This window comes from Ornithorhynchus anatinus, chromosome 9, assembly GCF_004115215.2.
Source record: "Ornithorhynchus anatinus isolate Pmale09 chromosome 9, mOrnAna1.pri.v4, whole genome shotgun sequence".
Lineage (NCBI taxonomy): Eukaryota > Metazoa > Chordata > Mammalia > Monotremata > Ornithorhynchidae > Ornithorhynchus > Ornithorhynchus anatinus.
In genome coordinates, this window is record NC_041736.1 from 34,141,280 (window position 1) to 34,166,000 (window position 24,721).

General features: G+C 46.9%; 2 protein-coding genes across 3 annotated transcripts in view; one reads left to right on the forward strand and one right to left on the reverse strand.

Moving 5' to 3' along the window:
• Positions 1-8,788, reverse strand: part of ATAD2B (ATPase family AAA domain containing 2B) — a 122,395-nt gene extending 113,607 nt beyond the window's left edge. Inside the window, exons 1-2 of the mRNA XM_039913002.1 lie at positions 8,723-8,788; positions 8,525-8,680 (exon numbers count right to left, since the gene is read on the reverse strand). Of these exons, the coding sequence (XP_039768936.1) occupies positions 8,525-8,680; positions 8,723-8,788 (222 nt within the window). The remainder of the gene's footprint in view (positions 1-8,524; positions 8,681-8,722) is intronic.
• Positions 8,446-24,721, forward strand: part of UBXN2A (UBX domain protein 2A) — a 32,687-nt gene continuing 16,411 nt past the window's right edge. Inside the window, exon 1 of one of the 2 annotated variants that reach the window (XM_039913147.1) lies at positions 8,446-8,464. The gene's annotated coding sequence lies outside the window, so the exon portion shown is untranslated. Of the gene's footprint in view, positions 8,465-22,280; positions 22,358-24,721 lie in introns of those variants that run through there. The other variant, XM_007655873.3, reaches the window with a different exon arrangement.

Genomic DNA, 24,721 nt, shown 5'->3' on the forward strand with positions numbered 1-24,721 from the left:
AGGACGCTGCATCTCAGTTGAAAACTGGGAGTCGGTGGGCACAGAAAAAACAGTCTGGCACACTGCAAACAAAAGGGACTGTCTCTTTTCTGGCAGAAGCTTCCTAAGGACCCCGAGCGGAGAGAAGGCAGCGAGGCCTAGTGGATAGAGCACGGGCTGGCAGTCAGTCAGAAGGACCTGGGTTCTAATCCCAGCTCTGCCACTTGTCTGCTGTGTGACCTTGGGCAAGTCACTTCCCTGGGTTTCAGTTACCTCATCTGTAAAATGGAGATTAAAACCATGAGCCCCATGTGGGACATGGACTGTGTTCAACCTGATTACTTTCTCTCTACCCCAGCACAGTGTCTGGCACATAATAAGTGCTCAATTAATACCAAAAAAAGAAAGAGGAATGGGCAAAAACAGCACCAGGCCCAGCAAGGGATAATGGTAGAGTGTAGAGTGTGGTCAGGGTTGTGCTGGTCAGTCGTATTTATTGAGAGCTTACTGTGTGCAGTGCACTCTACTGAGCGCTTGGAAGACACAACCGACACAGACACAACAAACACAATCTCTGCAGATTAGTATTTCCAGCCACACATTTCCCCACAGGTGAATTTCACCATTCATGGCATATTATTCAAGCATAAACAAATATGTATATGCCTATGTATTCACACATGTATAGCCATACACTTAATTCTGGGGTAACATTTACAATCGAATTCTCTCAAAACCAGCTCGATGTGGGCAAGGAACATGTCTGCCAACTCTGCTGTACTCTCCCAAGTGATTAGTACAGTGTTCTGCACATAGTAAACACAATAAATACCACTGATTAAGAAATAATTACAATAAAAGGTATTTAGGTGCTTACTATGTGTCTAGCACTGAGGTAGATACAAGGCAAGCAGATCAGATCCAGTCCCTCACCCGTTCAGAAATCATCATCTCAGAGCAAGGGAGCACAGGTATTAATCCTCACTTTACCAATGGGAAAACTGAGGCATACAAAAGTCACTTGCCCAAGGCTACAAAGCAAGCTGGTGGTGGAGCCGGGCCTAGAACCCAGAGAAGCAGCGTGGCTTAGTGGCAAGAGCATGGGTTTGGGAGTCAGAGGTCATGGGTTCTAATCCCGGCTTCGCCACTTGTCAGCTGTGTGACTTTGGGCAAGTCACTTCACTTCTCTGTGCCTCAGTGACCTAATGTGTGAAATGGGGATTAAGACTGTGAGCCCCACATGGGACAAGCTGATCACCTTGTATCTACCCCAGTGCTTAGAACAGCGCTTGCCACATTGTAAGCGCTTAACAAACACCATCGCCCTCATCCTGACTCCAAGTCCCATGTGCTTTCCACTAAACCACACTGTCCTTGCTGTTGCCCAAGATAAAACACCTGCTGTAGTTACTCACGTCTGAGGCTACACACCTACAAAGAATTGCTCCTTCAAATGAACCACAGCTGTCCCCATCTTCAAAGGTCTTCTGAAATCACAACGCTGGGACATCTTCCCCAGTTAGTTTCTAATTCCCCACACCTTTTATCCCCCAGCTACTCCAATGTCAGCACAAACATGCCACCTACACACCTCTGAACTTAAAACCCACCGCAGAATTTGTGTAGATATTTTATCAACCGATTAATGGGATTTCTTAGGTGCTGTGTCCAGAGCATTGTACAAACCAATAGAGGTGGTAGACATGTTCCCTTTCCACAGGGAGCTCACAGTCTAGAGGGGAATTAATATTAATAAATTATGGATATGTAGAAAAGTTCTGGGAGGCTGAGAATGGGGTGAATATCAGGTGCTTAAAGGGAACAGAATCAAGTACATAGGCAACACAGAAGGGGGGGGGGGGAGAAAAGATAGTTTAATTGGGAAAGGCCTCTTGGGGCAGATGTTATTCTAAGACTTGGAAGGTGGGGAGAGTGGTGCTCTGTCACATGGACAGGGAGGAAGTTCCAGACCAGAGGAATTACATCCTCTCTGTAATGTATTTTAGTATCCGTCTCCCTAGCTAGCCTGTAAGCTCTAAGGGGCCGGGATCACGTCTACCATTTCTACTGCACTCTGCCAACCATGCTCTGCCAGCCACCTTCCCCCTGACCTCACTGCTCTCCCACTACAACCCAGCCCACACCTTCCACTCCTCTAATGCCAACCTAGTCACTGAACTTCAACCCCACCTATCTCACTGCCAACCTCTCGCCCACGTCCTGCCTCTGGCCTGGAACGCCCTCCCTCTTCATAACCAGCAGACAATTCCTCTCCCCACCTTCAAAGCCTTCTTGAAGGCACACCTCCTCCAAGAGGCATTCTCTAAGCCCGCCTTTCCCCTTCTCCCCCTTCCTTCTGCGTCGCTCTGATATGCTCTCTTAATCCACCCCTCCCTCAACCCCACAGCACTTATTTACAAAATCTGTAATTTATATTATTGTCTGTCTCCCCTTCTAGACTGTAGTAAGCTCGTTATAGGCAGAGAACCTGCCTACCAACTCTGATATATTGTTATGGTGGACTCTCCCAGGCTCTTAGTACAGGCCTCTTCACACAGTAAATGCTCAATAAATGATTGATTAAATAACTAGTGCGGTACTCTGTACACAGCAGGTGCTCAAAAATGACTCGGTCCATTCTGACATCATAGTGCACTGTGTTCCAACATGTTCATTGTTATTAGAATGTCCTTACAATTCCTTTGTAGTATTCTCTCCAAAACATACAGTGAAAGCCTACATTGAAGCTGAATTGAATTTTCCAATTCTTTGAAAACTACAAGCTGTCTGTGGACACTAGACTAACTGAAAGAGTCAATCTAATTTCAATAGCATCTGAAAGAAAGAAGCTTCACTACAAATTGGTTTGGGGTGGGAGAAAAGGGAAGTATCAGGACAATAAAAAGCATCAAAACTATAACCCACACCCTTGTAATTATTATGACTTACAACAGAACTTTTTTTGAAAAATTACAGGGTCAGAAGACCTGTGAGACAAACATTTTTGGAATTTGGAATATCTACAAGTAAAAAATGTATATGGAAAATATATATATATACACACACACGTGTGTATATACTTTTATATATACATGCACATACATATATAGTATGTGTGTATATATAGATATAGATAGATATCTATGTACCTACGTATATCCTCACCATGGTTGTTGAACCCAGGATACTTCATTTAATCAATCGATCGTATTTACTGAGTGCTAACTGTGTGCAGAGCACTGTACTAAGTGTTTGGGAGAACACAATATAACAGGGTTGACAGACACGTTCCTTGCCCACAACAGGCTTACAGGAGACAGACATTTACGTGAATAAAGTACAGATAGGAACATGAGTGCTGTGGGTGGGGTGAAAAAAAGAGCAAATCCAAGGGCGATACAGAAGGGAAATAAGTTTGGTAGTTTGGTGTGGGCAGTGCATGTGTCTGCTTATTGTTATACTATACTCTCCCAAGTGTTTAGTACAGTGCCTTGCATACAGTAAGCGCTCAATAAACACAACTGAATGAACGAATAAATGAATGAATGGAAGGGGAGAAGAAACGAGGGCTAAGTTGGGGAAGGCCTCTTGGAGAAGATGTGATTTTAAGAGAGCTTTGAAGGTGGGGAGAGTGATCTTCTGTCAGATATAAAGAAGGGGGAAGGAGTTCCAGGCAAGAGACAGGATGCGGGTGAGGGGTCGGAGGCGAGATGGATGAGACCGAGGTGCAATGAGTGGGTTGGCATTAGTAGGGAGGAGGGCGAGTGCTGGGTTGTAGCAGGAAATCAGAGAGATAAGGTAGGAAGGGGCAAGGTGACTGAGGGCTTTAAAGCCAATGGTAAGGAGTTTCTGCTTGGTGCCGAGGTGGACGGTGGCTATGCAGACCAATTAACCTTCTCTTCCTAATGTCCAATCCTTACATATAAGAAGCCAAACATATAATTAAAATGAACGGAAAAAAGATATTCACCAGTCCATGAATGAGAGGAAAGAAACGGAGGGTACACTCTATGCTAAAAAGAACCCTACTCCAATTGGATACATGGAGTAGGAGAAACAGAAAAAGGTTTTGAATCGAGTTCCAATGTGATTTCTTCACTGGCTCCCTTTTACTATGGATAGCAATTAATTCATAGCTTTCCTCAACTTTTATTTTTGCTAGCCTGGTTGGTGAAAACAGTACATGACAATAATCAGCATACTTTAAATACTGCAAAAAGACCGGGGAAGGGGAAATGAGACGACAGAAGGACAGGGACTTGAAGTCAGTTTTCAGTCCCGCTTGAGTTGCCAAACAAGGAATTGCCTAAGGATCAGAAAGTTTATAAAGATGAAGAGATCTATTGTGCAACTCGGTACTAGAAGAACTGGCTCCTACCAAATAACCCTCATTTCAATTGTTTCTCCAGTGATGTTTTTAACTATGCCAAGAGGAGGCAGATGAGAAGCAGCACGGCCCGCTGGATAGAGCCCGGGCCCGAAAGTCAGAAGGACCTGGGTTCGAATCCCCATTCCGCCACAAGTCTACTGGGTGACCTGGGGCAAGTCACTTCACATCTCTGTCGCCTCAGTTATTTCATCTGTAAGATGGGGATAAAGACCGTGAGTCCCATGTGGGACATGGATTAGGTCCAATCTGATTAGCCTGCATCTACCCCAGCGCTTAGGCCACTGCCGGGCACATAGTAAGGGCTTAACAAATACCTTTTAAAAAAAAAAAATACAATTCTGTAGCTGGGTCAGATTATCCTGTCATCGACTAATCACGATTTTCCTGGTATCTGATCTGGATTGAGAAAATGAAATCATTTCTAAATCCTCCTTCCTCCTTTATGCCCCTTGGATATTTTTAAATATCGTCCTTCACTGATTTCAGAGGCTCATTAAACGTTTGAAGGCAAGCAATATGAATAAAAGATGTACACAGAGAAATATTCCTAACATTAAAATCTTCCGGAAATTAGTAAGAGCAGCCTCCTTATACCTTCGACCCTGTACCAACTGTTAACTTTGTTGAAGATTAGACTGTTTCCGTGTTAGAAAGGAGGAACGGACTCAATAATCTACTGTAAAAAAAACACGTCCCCTTATGCAGAAGAGAAAATACAAGTGATACTCAGGAATGAAAGAACTACAAGATGAATTTGACAGTTGTTGAAAGGGAACTAAAGGGTGAGATGTATAACAATGCACTAAACCACTTACAAAAACTTACATTTAAACACACTTCTTTTGCAAATCTGAGTAAAGACTACAGTGAGCAACCTCAAAAGTCAGAAAGTGAGATGAAATGTTATCAGGTACATTCTTTGGCAGAGACTCTAAACATAACTAAGCTGCTCACCGGGAGAACTTTCAGTTAGACAGCTTTTTAAAAAATGGCTTTCGTTACCACTCCCCGATTTTCTAACCTTAACTAATCATGAACATGACCTGAAAAAATCCAAGGCTTAAATATCATCCAGATGCAAAATATTACCAGAAAAAATAAAAATAACGTCTTGAGGGATGAAAGGCCTTTTCCACTTGTGTTGTTTTGGCTCATTCTACAACTCCCATTCAAGTTATTATTAATCGTACTTATTGAGCGCTTATTGTGTGCAAAGTATTGAACTCGGTGCTTGAGAGAGAACTATATAACATTCGACACAATCCCTGCCCACAACAAGCTCAAGTGGGACCTGTTCTTTACAATCCCGGGTTCAAACTTGATGTTGCTCTGCACTCATAGAAAAGGCTCTTTCCTTCTCGAAAACCGTATGAAATAACGCTGTGAAATTTCAAATCCCTTTTACTCCAGAGCCGCGTCCCCCCGGTACCAGAGGAGCCGGCCCATCTGCCAGCTGTGTGAAAATGCTCTTCCCTGAATTGGCCTTTTAGCTTTCCATCATTTGAGGGCTGGGAGGACGGTGGAGCTCTTCGGTGTTTTTGTATTTTCCCTTGGGGCTGGCCTTCCTTGCGTCCCCCCCACCCAATTCCCCTGGGGGTTGGGGATGGTGGTGATGGGGTCGCCTTTGGCAAAATGACCCTCACCCCAAACCGAGCCCCGACGAGATCTGTCTGCCAGGGAGGACTTGAGGAAGCTTAGCCCTGGGAGGGCTCAGGGTTATTAATAATAATAATGATGGTATTTGTTAAGTGCTTACTATGTGCCAAGTATCGTTCTAAGCACTGGGGGAGATATAAGGTAATCAGGTTGTCCCACGTGGCTGGGATTAGAACCAGCTGTCAGACAGGGGCACACAGGGGCAAGACGCAATGTTATTTAGGAAGGGGGGGGAGGTTCGCTCCATCGCCTCTGCCAACTCTCCCTCTTTTTCCTTGACCTTTTTTTGCCTGGATTCTGGTTTTGCCTCCTTAAGCCCTCCAGGGCAGGCCAGGTTAGACTACTCAGCGTGTCTTAGTGACAAGAGACTGGGCTTGGGAGTCAGAGGACGCGGGGCTCTAAGCCCGGCTCCGGCCACCTGTCTGCTGTGGGACCTTGGGCAGGCCGCTTCACTTCTCTAGGCCTCATTTCCCTCATCTGTCAAAGGGGGATGAAGAGCGGGAGCCCCGTGGGGGACAACCTGATTATCCTGTGACTCCCCCGGCGCTTAGAACAGTGTTTGACACACACTAAGAGTTTAGAGAAGCAGCGTGGTTTAGCGGAAAGAGCCCGGGCTTCGGAGTCAGAGGTCGTGGGTTCTAATCCCGACTCTGCCACTTGTCAGCTGTGACTTTGGGCAGGTCACTCTGCTTCTCTGGGCCTCAGTTCCCTCATCTCTAAAATGGGGATGAAGACTGCGAGTCCCTCATGGGACAACTTGATAGCCTTCTACCTCCCCCGGCATTTAGAACAGTGCTTGGCCCATAGTAAGCGCTTGACCAACACCATCCCCATTACGTGTTGTGGTTAGAGGCCGGTCCTGGGACGATCACCGGTTCCGATCCCGACCCCCCCAACCTGTCAGCTGGGTGATCTTGGGCAAGTCACTTCCCTGGGGGCCTCCGTTCCTCCATCTGGAAAACGGGGTGCCCCATGGGGGCCGGGGCCAGTGGCCAACCCGGGGTTGCCTGGGGGTGTCCCCAGCGCTTAGGACAGGGCTCGGCACAGACTAAGCCCTTAAGAAACACCACCCTGAGGACGATAGAGAAGCAGCGTGGCTTAGTGGAAAGAGCCCGGGCAGGGGAGTCGGAGGTCGTGGGTTCTCATCCCAGCTACGCTGTCAGCTGTGTGCCCTGGGGCAAGTCACTTCACTTCTCTGGGCCTCAGTGCCCTCATCTGTATAATGGGGATGAGGACTGTGAGCCCACATGGGACAACCTCATTACCTTGTATCTACCCCGGCGCTTAGAACAGTGCTTGGCACAGAGCAAGCGTTAAATACTAATATTATTAATATTATTATAATGCACCGCTCCGCACAAAAGGATGTGTGGGTTGGCACTAGGCTCCAGTTGGGTTGTGTTGGGGAGGGTTCCCCAATTCGGCGGGGGGGGGGGGGGGAAAGGGGGGCGGCGGATGGACTGGCCAGGACCATCCAGGACAAGACAGACAAGACTGGACAGGGCCAGACAAGACTGGACTGGACAGGGCCAGGCAGGACCAGACAGGAACGGACAGGACCGGACAGGGCCTGGCAGGACCAGACAGGACTGGACAGGGCCAGACGGAACAGGACCAGACAGGGCCGGACAGGACTGGACAGGGCCAGACGAGACTGGACCGGCCAGGACAAGACTGGGCAGGACTGGACCGGCCAGGGCCAGACAAGACTGGACAAGACTGGACCGGCCAGGGCCAGACAAGACTGGACAAGACTGGACCGGCCAGGGCCAGACAGGGCCAGACAAGACTGGACCGGACAGGGCCAGACAGGGCCAGACAAGACTGGACCGGACAGGGCCAGACAAGACTGGACCGGACAGGGCCAGACAAGACTGGACCGGACAGGGCCAGACAAGACTGGACCGGACAGGGCCAGACAAGACTGGACCGGACAGGGCCAGACAAGACTGGACCGGACAGGGCCAGACAAGACTGGACCGGACAGGGCCAGACAAGACTGGACTGGACAGGGCCAGACAAGACGAGACTGGACAGGGCCAGACAAGACGAGACTGGACAGGGCCAGACAAGACTGGACAGGACCAGACCGGACAGGAGTGGACAGGGCCAGACAAGACTGGACTGGACAGGGCCAGACCAGACCGGACAAGACTGGGCCGGCCAGGGCCAGACAAGACTAGACTGGAAAGGGCCAGACCAGACAAGACTGGATAGGACAAGACAAGACTGGACCGGACAGGGCCAGACAACACTGGACCCGACAAGACTGGCCCGGACAGGACTGGACAGGACCAGACAAGACCGGAGAGGACCTGACGGGACCATCCAGGACCGGGGAGGATCATCGAGGACCACGTATTCCGATCCAGGACCGGGCAGGATCGGCCAGATCCATCCAGGCCCATGCAGGAGGACGGAGGCCCAGCGAGGAGCGGGGTGAGGCCGGAGGAGGGGAGGCCCGGCCCGGCCCGGGCGGCGGCGGGTGTCCGTACTCACCCGGGCTTCTTCCAGGCCTCCCCCGCGGCGGCTCTTGGAGGAGCGGGTCCTGGAGGAGATGAAATGGCCGCCGGCGGTGGCGGCGGTGGCGGGGTGCGTGTCGGCGGGGTCGGCGGGGTCGGCGGGGTCGGCGGGGCGGGCGACGGGGCGGCCGATGGCGGCGGGGTCGGCGAGGGGGGCGGCGGGGTCGGGCCCGGCCGAGGCGGGGGCGGCGGCCGCCTTGCCGCCGAGGAGGCGCAGGGAGCTCTTGCGGGTGTTGACCATGGTCCCGGGGTGCGGAGGCCGCGGAGGCCCGGCGGGGGCGGAGGCCCGGCCTCACGGACGCCCGCCGACCCGGGCCCGGACCGCCACCGCCGCCGCCGCCGCCGCCGCCATTTCTCCTCCCTTTCTCCCTCCGCCAGGCGGGGCGCTGGCGGCGCCCTCCCCTCCGCCGGCGGGGCGCTCCAGCCGCCGCGCGCCTCTCGGTGGTGCCCGCCGCCGCTCTAGGCCGCCGCTCCTCTCGATGGTCCCCAGCGGAGCCTTCCCCCCCCCCCCCCTTTTATTCATTCATTCATCCAAGAGGCTTGCTGGAGCGCTTACTAGGTGCAGAGCACTGTACTAAGCGCTTGGAATGGACAACTCGGTAACAGATAGAGACAGTCCCTGCCCACTGACGGGCTCACAGTCCCATCGGGGCAGACGGACAAAAACAATAGCGATAAATAGAATCAAGGGGATGGACATCTCATTCATTAACACAATAGCCAATAAATAGAATCAAGGGGATGGACATCTCATTAAAACAGGACATCTCATTAAAATAATAGCCCATAAATAGAAGCAAGGGGATGCACATCTCAGTGAAACAATAGCCAATAAATAGAATCAAGGGGATGCACATCTCATTAAAATAATAGCAAATAAATAGAATCGAGGTGATGCACATCTCATTAAAACACTAGCAAATAGAATCAAGGGGATGCACATCTCATTAAAATAATAGCCAATAAATAGAAGCAAGAGGATGCACATCTCACTGAAACAATAGCCAATAAATAGAATCAAGGGGATGCACATCTCATTAAAATAATAGCAAATGAATAGAATCGAGGTGATGCACATCTCATTAAAACAATAGCAGATAAATAGAGTCAAGGGGACGGACATCTCATTAACAAAATAAAAGAATCAAGGTGATGGACATCTCATTAACAAAATAAATAAGGTAAGGAAAATCCAAAGAATTGATTGAGCGCTTACTCTGTGCAGAGCACTGTACTAAGAACTTGGAATGTACAAATCGGTAACAGATAGAGACAGTCCCTGCCCTTCGACGGGTTTACAGTCTCATCGGGGGAGACAGACAAAAACAATAGCAAATAAAGAGAATCAAGGGGATGCACATCTCACTAAAACAATAGCAAATAAAGAGAATCAAAGGGATGCACATCTCACTAAAACAATAGCAAATAAATAGAATCAAGGGGATGCACATCTCATTAAAACAATAGCAAATAAATAGAATCAAGGGGATGGACATCTCATTAACAAAATAAAGAGGGTAATGAAAATCCAAGAGAATTGATTGAGCGCTTACTTTGTGCAGAGCACTGTACTAAGCGCTTGGAATGGACAGATCGGTAACAGATAGAGACAGTCCCTGCCCTTTGACGGGCTTACAGTCTCATCGGGGGAGACAGACAGACAAAAACAATAGCAATAAATAGAATCAAGGGGATGGACATCTCATTAAAATAATAGCAAATAAATAGAATCAAAGGGATGCACATCTTATTGAAACAATAGCAAATAAATAGAATCAAGGGGATGCACATCTCATTGAAATAATAGCAAATAAATAGAATCAAGGTGATGCACATCTCATTAAAACAATAGCAAATAGAATCAAGGGGATGCACATCCCATTAACACAATAGCAAATAAATAGAATCAAGGGGATGGACATCTCATTAACAAAATAATAGAATCAAGGTGATGTACAGCTCATTAACAAAATAAATAGGGTAATGAAAATCCAAGAGGATTGACTGAGCGCTTACTATGTGCAGAGCGCTGGACTGAGCGCCTGGAATGGACAATTGGGCAACAGAGACCCTCGCTGCCCAATGACGGGTTCGCAGCCTAAACGGTTTTACACCCATAAATCTGGAAATAATAATAATAACAATAATAATGCCATTTATCAATCGCTGACTGTTTGCAAAGCCCTGTTCTAATCGCTTTTTTCCTTTGCTCTCCATCTCCCCCGCTTAGACTGTCAGCCCCTTGTTGGGCAGGGATGGGCTCTATCTGCTGCCTAATTGTAGTAATAATAATAATGTCATGTATCAAGAGCTTACTATGTGCAAAGCCCTGTTCTAATCGCTGTTTTCTTTTGCTGTCTGTCTCCCCCGTTTAGGCCGTCAGCCCGTCGCACTGGGCAAGGATTGTCTCTATCTATTGCCCCATTGTCCATTCCAAGTGCTTAGTCCAGGGCTCTGCACATAGTAAGCGCTCAATAAATACGATGGAATAAATGGGGGATGATGCAAGGTGTTGGGGTTCCCAGGCTTCATCCCCAGTTTCCAGATGAGGGGACCGAGGCCCAGAGAAGTGAAGGGACTTGCCCCAAGTCACACAGCTGACAAGAGGCGGAGGTAGGATTAGAACCCATGACCTCTGACTCCCAAGCTCGTGCTCTTTCCATTGAGCCACACTGCCCTGATGCCCCGCTCAGTCTCTCCTGCTCCTAATGCTAGCAGCTGTAGTTGTCATCACGGTATTACTTATACATACTTGTATATATTATTTATTACTCTATTTATTTTACTAATGATGTGTAGATATCTATGATTCTATTTCTCTTGATAGTATTGATGCCTGACTACTTGTTTTGCTGTCTGACTCCCCCTTTTAGACTGTGAGCCCGTCGTTGGGCAGGGAGGGTCTCTATCTGTTGTCCATTCCAAGTGCTTAGTCCAGTGCTCTGCACATAGTAAGCGCTCAATAAATACACTGTAATGCATGAAGATTGGTTAAGCACTCGCTACGGGCCAAGCACTGGTCTAAACGCTGGGACGGTTACAAGGTAATAGTAATTAATGATGCCGTTTGTTAAGTGCTTACTATGTGCCGAGTTCTATGTACTATGTGTGCTAAGCGCTGGGGGTGGGGGGATACAAGGTAATCAGGTTGTACAGTGCTCTGCACCCAGTAAGCGCTCAATAAATACGACTGAATGAATAATCAGGTTGTCCCCTGTGGGGCTCCCAGCCTTCATCCCCATTTTACAGATGAGGGGACTGAGGCCCAGAGAAGTGAAGTGGATCTTCCAAGGTCACACAGCAGACAAGTGGCGAGATTAGAACTGACGTCCTCTGACACCCAAGCCCGGGCTCTTTGCACTAAGCCATGCCGTTTCTCAAATTGGCCACCGTCCCTGTCCCACATGGGGCTCCCATCCTTCATCCCCATTTTACAGACGAGGGAACTGAGGCCCATTTAGACTTAGTCCAAAAGCGTGCTTACTGATTTCTTCCCTCACCTCTCCTACGATTCCCCAGATTAATTTTATGGATAAGGAGGATGTGCTGATGATCCTTTGAGACAATGGGTCACCAATAACTAGTCAACGAACAAATATAGGGTATAAAAGACTCAAAACCGCAAAAAGTGGGCAATGGTAGGTAAAAAGTTTAGGTACATTAAAAGAGGCTTTTAAAAAACATATAAAAAGACAGAAAAATAGCCCTGATTTTAAAAGGTATGGGGTGGGAGGGAAAGGAATTCACCAACCATTTATATTTCAGAGAACACGATACAAAAGAGGCAGAGAACCAACTTGCCCTCGCCAAAAATGTTGAACAAAGAAAAGCCCAGGGAAGGACACCAAATGGTCTTAACGAGAGGGGCTGCTTTATTATTGATGCCATTAACATCTTTCTTGCTGTCCTTTTTTAAAAAGCACTACCTCTCTCAGGAGGAGATAGATCTTTTTAAGCTAATTCGGACACTACAAACCTCCACGGATGACTCCTAAACCATTGAAAACTTGCTATTTCTTGAGTCAAATGCCATAGTTACAGAACTGTTACAACCTCACTGCACAGCTAGAGAACAGATGAGAGCAAACTGTAGAGTCCTCAAAGGAGTCTGCAGGGAATGCTGTGAAAAAATCCTTTTGATGACCTAATTATAGTGGAAGCTAATTCCTGGAATTAAAAAAAAAAAGATTATATTTGGCCCTTAATTCTTGGGAATTCCTGAATATTACATTTCCTCTGACACCTTTTAATTTAATAAACAGGCGAAATATTACATCCTTCAGGCTAGAGCTAAGGGCTTTCCCCATTTTAGTTTATGAGAGTTGAGGGTCTGGTCTAAATAAATGGGGTACACTCTTCATCTTTCCCCTGCCAATACCAAAGTGTTATTTTTATGCTTTGAATGTGTTTTAGGAGTTTGGGTTTGGGGGTTTGGTTTTTTTCTTGTTTTTTTGGTGGGTTTTTTTCCCTAAAGTGCTTTTCAGGCAACTAAAAGGATATAGTTTAATGCCTTTCCTCTAACATGAGGTACGTTCCAAATCCCATCCATCTTTCTCATCCATAGCTTTTACCCCTTTTGAATCCACTAATACTTAATAAACTCTCTCATTCACTCATTAGAATTTATTAAGCACCTACTCTTCGCCAAGTATTATATTAGGTACTTGAGAACTTTAAAATTAAGTCCAGCTAGATTTCAAATTCCTGGAGGACAAGGGTCATGTCTATTAACTCCACTGTATTCTCCCAAACCCAGTGCTCTGTGCAAAGTTCAAGCCTCATACTATGAGAACAGTACATACATACTATTAGGTGAGTAAAAATTATGTTATGTTCCTGCTATGAGGTGTTATGAGATAATGAACAGAAAAATGAGAGAGGATATGAACACGGTTCTATTACATTAGAAAACCCCTGGTGAAGAATTCACCCATTCTTACGATGTGCGCAGTTGCTTCCCAAAAAAAGAGACGCACCAATCCCAAACGGGCTCGCATTGGTCAGAAAAACATTCCTTAAATCCCCCAGTAATGTTCTAGCCAAAATGCATACTGAAAACGGTGGTTATGGTAGAATTTACTTTATTAAGAATTCAGGACATGCTAGGAATTATACTACATTCATTTTCTTAAATTTATCTACAAAAGCCTCCATCATAAATGTCATAATTCATACTTGGAAAATCTAGCAACATTCTATAAAGGTTTTCAAATAAACGTAAGGGTAATGTCAGTCAAGTCAGTGAATGATTAACAAAACAGCCAAATCCACAAATCTACAGGCGAGATATATCAGTCATTTGAAAAAGATAATTATGGTATTTATTAAGTGCTTACTGTGGGCTAAGCACTGTGGTAGATACAAGACGATCAGATCGGACTCACAATCTCCCTCGTCCCCATTTTAACAAGTAAGGAAACTGAAACCCAGACAGGTTAAGTGACTTGCCCAAAGTCACACAGCAAGCCAGTGACAGAGCATTCAATCCTATTCATTGAGCGTTTGCTGTGTGCAAAACAACTCTTGCTGTGGACATAGAGGGCCACAGATGAGTACCACATAACTGAGTTGGTCGACACGTTCCCTGCCCAAGGCTCGGTAAAGTGTTCTGCACAAAGTAAGCACTCAAGAAATACGACTGATTGATTGATTGATGAGTAGACAAGCAGGAATGCCACGTGTTGCCAAGCAGCCACCGGGTAATTTTTTACACTCAAGAGCCGTCGAGAGCTGAAGTGACTGAGGCCAACACTGTGCTGAAGGCATATTCCTCGGTAATCCCTGTGGTCTGGCCACCCGCATAAACCAGCTATTTTCCAGGATTTTTCAGGAAATGATCAAATTATACTGTGATTAGCTTTTTAACAATTGATGATGTTAAGAATGATTGAGGCACAGACCCTCTCTCCCTTGAGTGTGAGTGCTATTAAATAGGAAATGTGAAAGAAGCAGGTTAAAATATTCAACAGAGTAGTCTGAGAGACCTGTTCTCTGGTTCGCTTCTAGGTATAATATCCATACTCTTCAAGTGCAAGAAGTATCAGGGCAGTATGAGGTTTTATCAGGTTTCCTACATTGTCTAGGACCCAAGATGTACAAGAAAACAAAGTTTCCTGGATAGGGTAACTTGGTAGTTTTCTCCTTTAATTTCATGTAAACTCAGAAGAAAAGAATGTTTTATTTTGGGGCCCTATGTCTTTGATTATTCTCTGGTGTCTATGCCAAGAAGAAATCTCATCATGCCCTACTCTACATAATGTCAAGTTTAATTGCTGTGCAATTCCTCTTTTTCCATTCTCCACCACCTTTTTATAGCTATTTGTCTTGACAATTTACCCACTCAACTTTCATTTCCCATCTCCTGAAAAACAATCAGCATCTTATATAACCGAGGTATTACTTAGTCCGCTTCCGTGAGGTACACCTCATCTCCCTATTCTCAGAAAACATTTTCTCCTCCTCTAGACCCTAAGCTCCTTTTGGGCAGGGAATGTGTCTACTAACTGTTTCGTATTGTATTCTCTCAAGTACTTAGTACAGTGCTCTGCACACCGTAAGCGCTCAATAAATACCATCGATAATGATGATAATGATGAACTCAAAAACTCTCAAAATGCCAACTGAAATACTGAGCTATAAATTCCACATGCGGATCCTGGAATGAACACATAATAATAATAATGTTGGTATTTTGTTAAGCGCTTACTATGTGCAGAGCACTGTTCTAAGCGCTGGGGTAGGCACAGGGGAATCAGGTCGTCCCACGTGGGGCTCACAGTCTTCATCCCCATTTTACAGATGAGGGAACTGAGGCACAGAGAAGTTAACTGACTTGCCCACAGTCACACAGCTGGCAAGTGGCAGAGCTGGGATTCGAACTTATGAGCCCTGACTCCAAAGCCCGTGCTCTTTCCACTGAGCCATGCTGCTTCTCTATCTCCCATCTCACATATCTCACTCAGTGTTCAGTCTGGGGCAATTCTTTCATGAGAACCGAAGACTTCTACATGAAAAGCATTATAGGGAATGATTAAGAGAGAAATTTGGTAAGCAATTCACTAATTCTGAGAGAAACGTGGTTAGCAATTTCCACTACTCTACCCGTCTCGGCAATGGGAGGGAGAGTCAAGCAGAGCCATTCCGTTCCTAGATTGGACAGCGGCTAGCGAGTGGAAGGCCATCCGCTACAAGTCAAAACTCTCCTGTGCTGGGCAGCAGCGACATGGGAGAGATTCAAAGGCGGAGACTCAAGCTGACTACATGGAAGGAGGCAATGGTAAACCAATTCCGTATTTTTGCAGAGAAAATTCTATGGATACACTGCCAGAACGATTGCAGATGGAGGTGGGGCGTGCTAGGAGAGATGTGTCCATGGGGTCGCCACGGGTCGGAGGCGACTCGACAGCATAAGACAAGACAAAACAGTAGCTAAAACATGGTTATTACACTGCTAGAATTCCCCCACACACTTGGATAATTCAAGATTTAGAATATTGAGACTCTGATCAAAACAGAAGCTTTCTCTGAGTCATCTTTCTCTCCAGGCGTCTCGATAACGAATGTGTATACAACGATCCCCCCAAAATGAGTTTGCTAAGGATGTCATTTTCTTCACATTCTGTCATGAAAATCTGAATATTCATGCATTTTACCAAAGCCTCCAGGCAATAGCTCATGTACCTTGTTAGGGCCAAATCATGAATCCGAAATCTTCACATTTGTTTTATTTAGGTATTTTTTCCCTAAGGAATGAACAAATGTAGGAATAAAAACTCCCCTCATAAATAATTTGATTCTGGTCAGGGCTAGATTAACCCCAGTTATCAACTGCTGTGGTCTCTGTATCTCTAGGGAATCCCAGGGTTGGGAAAATCCCCAGTGGGCTGAAACAGCTTGCAGAAATTTCCGTATTTCCACTTCTCAAACTCTCTCCCCCTCCAGCTCACCCAGTCAGGTCTGAGAGATGCCTACTCAGTTTCAGGCCACACTGCTTCCCCATGCTAGAGTTGTTAGCCAGAAAGGTGATAACTCTTAAAGAGGGCAACCGCTAAGCACCCTTCAGTACTACTTCTGGGACGAGACACTTCACTTCTCTGGGCCTCCGTTCCCTCATTTGTAAAATGGGGATGAAGACTGTGAGCCCCATGTGGACGTGGAATATGACCAACCTGATTATATCTACCCCAGTGCTTAATACTAATGCCTGGTACATAGTAAGCACTTAAATAATAATGATAACAATAATGGCATTTGTTAAGTGCTTATTCTATTCATTCATTCATTCAATAGTATTTATTGAGCACTTACTATGTGCAGAGCACTGTACTGCCCACTTGGAACGTACAATTCGGCAACAGATAGAGACAATCCCTGCCCAACGACAGGCTCACAGTCTAAACGGGGGAGACAGACAGCAAAGCAAAACAGAGCAAATCAGAAGCAAGACAACATCATCAAGGTAAGTAGAATCAAGGAGATATACACCTTATTAACAAAATAAATACAGTAATAAATAATATATACAAATGAGCACAGTGCTGAGGGGAAGAGGGAAGAGCGGGGGGGGGAGGGGAGGGAAGGGGGAGCAGAGGGAAAGGGGGGCTTGGCACTGTATGTGTGTGCCAGGCACTGTACTAAGCAGTGGGGTGGATACGAGATAATCACGTTGGACACAGTCCCTGTCCCACATGGGGCTCCCCATTTTATAGATGAGGCGACTGAGGCCCAAGGAAGTGAAATGATGAGCCCAAGGTCACACAGTGGACAAGTAGCAAAACAGGGACTAGAACCCAGGTCCTTCTGACTCCCTGGCCCGTGCTCCATCCACCGGGTCACATTACTTCTAAAAACAAATGAGGGTAGATGGATCACAGCTCTGACCCAGTAATGGCACTTCCCTTCTGTTCTTTAATAAAGGGCATACTACAGGTCAATCAATCCTATTTACTGAGTGCTTACTGCATGCTGAGCACCGTACTAAGGGCATGGGAAAGTACCGTGAAACAGTGTTGGTAGACATGCTCCCTGTCCATAACGAGCTGTATTCTAGGCATGCCTTTTTTCCAGTAATTCCCCTGGAAGCTGGAACAGTAAGCGCTCAATAAATAAAATGAATGAATGAAGACTCATGTTGGGAATTCAAACTCTAAAATGCAGGAGCTCTGAAACGCATACCAACTAGAGATATGCCCCAAGTTAGGCCCTTTACTACTGTGGGATCGCTGGGTTTAATTGTAATTGGATTATGTTGAAAAGAAACCAACTAAAACTGGAATCACTTAGTGAATGTCTCACTATGAGAGCAGCACGCCAAAGAACTAAAACTTTCAAATTTGTGTGCAAGTCCATGTGTGCAAATAGCTAAAATTACACAATTATTACTGTCATTTCATAATGCTATCACAGCTACTTAACTAATGCAGTTTGATTACTGTTTAAGACCCCCTCTTCCTAAGATTCTGGAATTCTTCAGTGGTAGAATATAAAGCTCAGATGTCCGTGTGTCCAATTCAGGCAGGGGAATGTGTCTATATATTGTTATATTGTAATAATAATAATAACAATGGTACTTGTTAAGTGCTTACTATGTGCCAAGCACTGTTCTGAGCTCTAGGGTAGATACAAGTCAATCAGGTTGGACACAGACCCTGTCCCACATGGGGCTCACGGTCTTAATCCCCATTTTACAGATGAGGGAACTGAGACCCAGAGAAGTGAAATGACTTGCCCAAGGTCACACAGCAGACACATGGCGGAGCCGGGATTAGAACCCAGGTCCTTCTGACTCCCTATCCACTAAGTCACCCTGCTTCTCTATTGTATTCTCCCAAGTGCTTTGTACAGTGATCGGCACACAGTAAGTGCTCAATAAATATCACTGACTGATTGACTCTAGAGCCTCAAACCATAATGGAAGGGGTAGATAATGGGGATAAAGCATTGTTAGAGCCTTGAAGGATCCATATTAATTTCCTGCCTTGTAGCCTCGAAAGGTTAAACATCAACAATCTATGTGAGAATTAGGTAATATTCCTGGGGTTTCTGGTAATTGCAGAAAAAAGCATTCCTCCTTCAACATGGTAGGTGCTTCCTAAAAAACCATCATCAAAATGATCTCTTTGTGTTAGTCGTTTCAACGGAAAGGAGTCATGGGGAGGATGGTGAAAGAGCTTGTAACTTCTGTCACAGTGGGTAAAATTCAAGAAGGTATCTACCCCAGTGCTTAGACCAGTGCTTGACACATAGGAAGCGCTTAACAAATACCATAATTCTTATTAAGGCAGTCAGTTCCATTCTAAAGGGACACGTTCTCTGACCCTTTAGTGAATTAGCACTTCACAGGTAACAAATTTAACCAATTTGCTGTTTCTAGTAAAAGATGGGGTGAATTTTAAGGAGCTGCAAATTGGTTCCAGATGCAATACTAAGAAACTGCTAATGCCGAGCTGCCACACAATCCTGTTTGTCTCACTGAAGCCAGCTCTTAAAAGTGCTCCCTGGGCAAAGCTGCCCTCCATTGGAGCCAATTCACGGCTGTGTTTTGGTGACTGCACTGCTTTTTTTTCCATCGCACTCTGAGATGTCTGAAACAAGCCTGCCTGCAGTCGGGGGAACACTTCAAGATCAAAGCCCCCCAACTGTGGAGGTAAATAAGCATCGATACTTCAGAAGAAACCATCAGTTTCTTAAAAACTCCAGCTTTCCTGAACTAGGGTAGGACTTTCATCCAATTATAGCCAGATCTCTTAGCCTTCCCCCACAACCTGTAATGATCACAGCTTAATCACAGATAATCACAATTTAAAATAGCAGTTGTTTCTACCTTGGGAAATTACGAGTAAGCCACAGAAAGGGTAGCAATTGATTGGCCAGTATTTATTGAGCATTTCTGTGTGCAGAGCACTATTATGTGGTTGGGAGAGTACAATATAACAGACACATTCCCAGCCCACGATGAGCTTACAGTCTGGATGGGGTGGATGGGCATTAATATAAATGAATAATAGATATGCCCGTAAGTGCTGTAGGGATGAATAAAGAGAGCAAGTCAGGGTGATGCAGAAGGGGTAGGCCTCTTGGAGATGTGCCTTCAATAAGGCTTTGAAAGAGGGGAGAGTAATCGTCTGTTGGATATGACGAGGGAGGGCGTTCAGCCCCAGAAGCAGGAGGTGGGCGAGAGGTCGGGGGGTGAGATAGACGGGATCTAGGTACAGTGAGCAGGTTGGCATTAGAGGAATTAAGTTTGCGAGCTGGGTTGTAGTAGAATAGCAAGGTGAGGTAGAAGGGGGCAAGGCGATCGATTAGACTGTAAGCCCGTCAAACGGCAGGGACTGTCTCTATCTGTTGCCGACTTGTTCATCCCAAGTGCTTAGTAATAATAATAATAATGATGGTACTTGTTAAGCGCTTACTATGTGCAGAGCACTGTTCTAAGTGCTGGGGTAGATACAGGGGAATCAGGTTGTCCCACCTGGGGCTCACAGACTTCATCCCCATTTTACAGATGAGGTAACTGAGGCACAGAGAAGTGAAGCGACTTGCCCACAGTCACACAGCTGGCAAGTGGCAGAGCTGGGATTTGAACTCATGACCTCTGACTCCAAAGCCCGGGCTCTTTCCACTGAGCCACGCTGCTTCTCTAGTACAGTGCTCTGCACATAGTAAGCGCTCAATAAATACTATTGAATGAATGAATGATTGAGTGCTTCAAAGCCAAGGGTCAGGAGTTTCTGTTTGAGGCGGAGGTGGATGGGCAACCCTGGGAGAATTTGAGGTGTGGGGAAACATGGGCTGGACGTTTTTGTAGAAAAATAGGCCGGCCAGCAGAGTGAAGTATGAACTGGAGTGGGGAGAGACAGGAGGCCTGGAGGTCAGCGAGGAGGCTGATGCAGTCATCCAGGTGGGATAGGATAAGTGGTTGGGTTAATGTGGCGGCAGTTTGGACTGAGAGGAAAGGGCAGATTTTAGCGGTGTTGTGAAGAATGAACTGAGGTACTACAATTCTTACTATCGTGAGCCCCAAGAATTTAGAGTAGGAGAAGGGAATGAGCTTAGTGTTATTTTGCCTATCTCTAAATGAGATAGGAATGAGTTGTTTTGCCTATCTCTAAATAGAATGAAAAATCAGGAAGGGATAGTATCTGAAATAATTTAAAGAAGCATGAGGATGAGAATGTACATGAGATAAACAACAAATACCATTATTATTATTATAATTATGTGGGACAACTTGATGACCTTGTACCTACCCTAGCGCTTAGAACAGTGCTTAGGATATGCTAACTGCTTAACATCATTATTATCATCATCATTCCAAGCGCTCAGATCAGTGGTTAGGGCCTTGTAAGCACTTAACGAACACCATCAGCCTTATTATTCTCATTCTGTGGGACAACCCGATGACCTCGCATCTTCCCCAGTGATTAGAACAGTGCTGAGCACCTGGCAAGCGCTTAATACGTCCCACCATGATTACCATCATCATTCTCAGCGCTTAGAGCAGTGCTGAGGACCTGGCAAGAGCTTAACACGGCCCATGGTGATTGTCATCATCATGCCCAGCGCTTGGCAGGCAGTAAGCGCTCAATAACTGTCTCTATCCCTTACCGATTTGTACATTCCAAGCGCTTAGTACAGTGCTCTGCACATAGTAAGCGCTCAATAAATACTACTGAATCTGTAAAATGGGGATTAACTGTGAGCCTCACGTGGGACAACCCGATGACCCTGTATCTACCCCAGTGCTTAGAACAGTGCTCTGCACATAGTAAGCGCTTCACAAATACCAACATTATTATTATTGAATGAATAAGTACGACTGGAAGGATTCAGCGCTTAGAGCGGGGCTCGGCACATAGTGAGCGCTTAACAAATACCAACATTATTATGATTAAAGTGTCATGGGGCGGGGTGGTCTCTAATAATAATAATGGTGGTATTTGTTCAGCGCTTACTCTGTTCTAAGCGCTGGGGGGGATCAAAGGTGATCAGGTTGTCCCACGTGGGGCTCACCGTCTTCACCCCCATTTTCCAGATGAGGTCACTGAGGCCCAGAGAAGTCACCCAAGTGACTTGCCCCAAGTCACCCAGCTGGCAAGCGGTGGAGGCGGGATTAGAACCCATGACCTGGGACTCCCCGGCCCGGGCTCTTTCCACTGAGCCCCGCTGCTTCTCTCTCTGTTGCCCGATTGTCCATTCCAAGCCCTTTAGTCCAGTGCTCTGCACAGAGGAAGCGCTCAATCAATATGATGGAATGAATTATGATGATGACAATGACGAAGGAGCCGCCTGCGGCCGGAAGGGAGGCCGACTCGTGCAGTGCAATAATAATAATAATAATATCTGTCCTGCGCTTACTCTGGGCACAGCACTGTTCTAAGCGCTGGGGGGGAATACAAGGTGATCAGGTTGTCCCACCTGGGGCTCCCAGCCTTCACCCCCATTTTCCAGATGAGGTCACTGAGGCCCAGCGAAGCGACGTGCCCCAAGTCACCCAGCTGGCAAGCGGCGGAGGTGGGATTCGAACCCATGACCTCGGACTCCCGGGCTCCGGCCGCTGGGCCCCGGCGGCTTCTCGAAGTGCAGTGCAGCGCCGCGCCGGGAGGGGGCGCGAGAGGGGGAGGGGCTCGTGCCGCCCGACTGTCGCGCGACCCCGCGCGCGCGCGGCGGGGGGTGACGTCACCCCCGAGGGGAGGGGGGCGGCTGCCGCGGCTGGGATTGGTCCGGAGGGGAGGGGGCCGGAGGGAGCGCGCGCGCATGCGCCGTGGGTCGGGGGCCCCCGCCACCCCTCGGCCCAGCCCGGCCTGCTCAGGTAAGGGGGGGACCTGCTCAAGCCCAATTGTAATAATAAAATAATAATAATAATGATGTCATTTATCAGACCCTTACTATGTGCAAAGCCTTGTTCTAATCGCTGTTTTCTTTTGCTGTCTGTCTCCCCCGTTTAGACTGAGCCCGTCCTTGGGCAGGGATGGTCTCTATCTGTTGCCCAATTGTAATAATAATAATAATGCCATTTATCAAGCCCTTACTAGGTGCAAAGCCCTGTTCTAATCGCTGCTTTCTTTTGCTGTCTGTCTCCCCCATTTAGACTGTCAGCCCGTTGTTGGGCAAGGATGGTCTCTGTCTGTTGCCCAATTGTAATAATAATAATAATGCCATTTATCAAGCGCTTACTATGTGCAAAGCCCTGTTCTAATCGCTGTTTTGCTCTGCTGTCCGTCGTTGGGCCGGGATGGTCACCATCTGTTGCCGAATTGTAATAATAATAATGCCATTTATCAAGCCCTTACTATGTGCAAAGCCCTGTTCTTATCGCTGTTTTCTTTTGCTGTCTCCCCCGTTTAGACTGAGCCCGTCCTTGGGCAAGGATGGGCTCTGACTGTTGCCCAATTGTAATAATAATAATAATGCTATTTATCAAGCACTTACTCTGTGCAAAGCCCTGCTGTAATCGCTCTTTTTTTGTGCTGTCTCCCCCCTTTAGATTGTGAGCCCGTCCTTGGGCAGGGATGGGCTCTATCTGTTGCCCAGTTGTAATAATAATAATAATGCCATTTATCAACCCCTTACTATGTGCAAAGCCCTCTTCTAATCGCTGTTTTCTTTTGCTGTCTGTCTCCCCCGTTTAGACCGTCAGCCCCTTGTTAGGCAGGGATGATCCCTGTCTGTTGCCCAATTGTCCATTCCAAGCGCTTAGTCCAGTGCTCTGCACATAGGAAACACTCAATAAGGACCATTGAATGAATTATTATGGCAGAGAAGCAGCGTGGCTCAGTGGCAAGAGCCTGGGCTGGGGAGGCAGAGGTCGTCGGTTCTCATCCCGCCTCCGCCCCTTGTCTGCGGGGTGACCTTGGGCAAGTTGCTTCACTTCTCTGGGCCTCAGCGACCTCATCTGGAAAATGGGGATTCATTCAATAGTATTTATTGAGCGCTTACTAGGTGCAGAGCACTGGACTAAGCGCTTGGAATGGACAAATCGACAACAGATAGAGACCGTCCCTGCCCAACGATGGGCTCACAGTCTAATGAAGGCTAGGAGCCCCACGGGGGACAACTTGATGACCTTGGATCTATCCTAGTGCTTAGAACAGTGCTTGGCACATAGTAAGCACTTAACTAATACTCTTAGTTAAGTTAATAATTAATAGTCATTATTATTACTAGTGTCAGGTACTGTACTAAGCGCAGGGGGTGGGTACAAGCAACTCAGGTCGGACACAGTCCCTGTCCCACGTAGGGCTCACAGCCTCAACCCCCATTTTACAGATGAGGGAACTGAGGCCCAGAGACGTGACTTGTCCAAGGTTACACAACAGACACGAGACAGAGCCAGGATTAGAGCTCGTAACCTCCTGACTCCCAGGCCCAGTCTCTATCCAGTACGCCATGCTGCTTCTCTATAATAATGATGGTATTTAAGTGCTGACTATGTGCCAAGCTCTGTTCTAAGCACCAGGGTGGAGACAAGGTAATCAGGTTGTCCCACATGGGACTCACAGTTTTCATCCCCATTTAACAGATGAGGTCACTGAGGCTCAGAGAAGGTAATTGGCTTGCCCAGAGTCACACAGCTGACAGGTGGCAAAGCCAGGATTAGAACCCATGACCTCTGACTCCCAAGCCTAGGCTCTTTCCACCAAGCCACGCTGCTTCTCTAATGGTATGTTGGTTCTAGCCTGTGACCCCAGGGTGGGCAGGGATTGTCTCTTTTAGTTGCTGAATTGTACTGCCCAAGCGCTTAGTACAGTGCTTTGCAAACAGTCGGCGCTCAATAAATGCGATGGAATGAATGAATGTGGTAGCTTCATTCATTCCATCGCATTTATTGAGCACTCTGTGCAGAGCACTGTACTAAGCGCTTGGGAGAGGACCCTGTGACAACGAATAGATGCGGTCCTACCCACAGCGAGCTCACAAACTGGAGTGTGTCCGTGGGCTTACTGTGGGCACATGGTGAGTGTGGCAATGGGTTGTGTGAGGGGCCTGTGATGAGTGTGTCAGTGGTGTGTGTGAGGGGTACATGGTGAGTGTGTCAGCGGGTTGTGTGAAGGGCTCGTGATGAGTGTGCCAGCGGGCCGGCCCATGGCATCTACCCCTAGACTCTAAGCTTCTTATGGGCAGGGGACGTGTCGGCTGATACTGTTATATCGAGCGTATTTATTGAGCGCTTCCT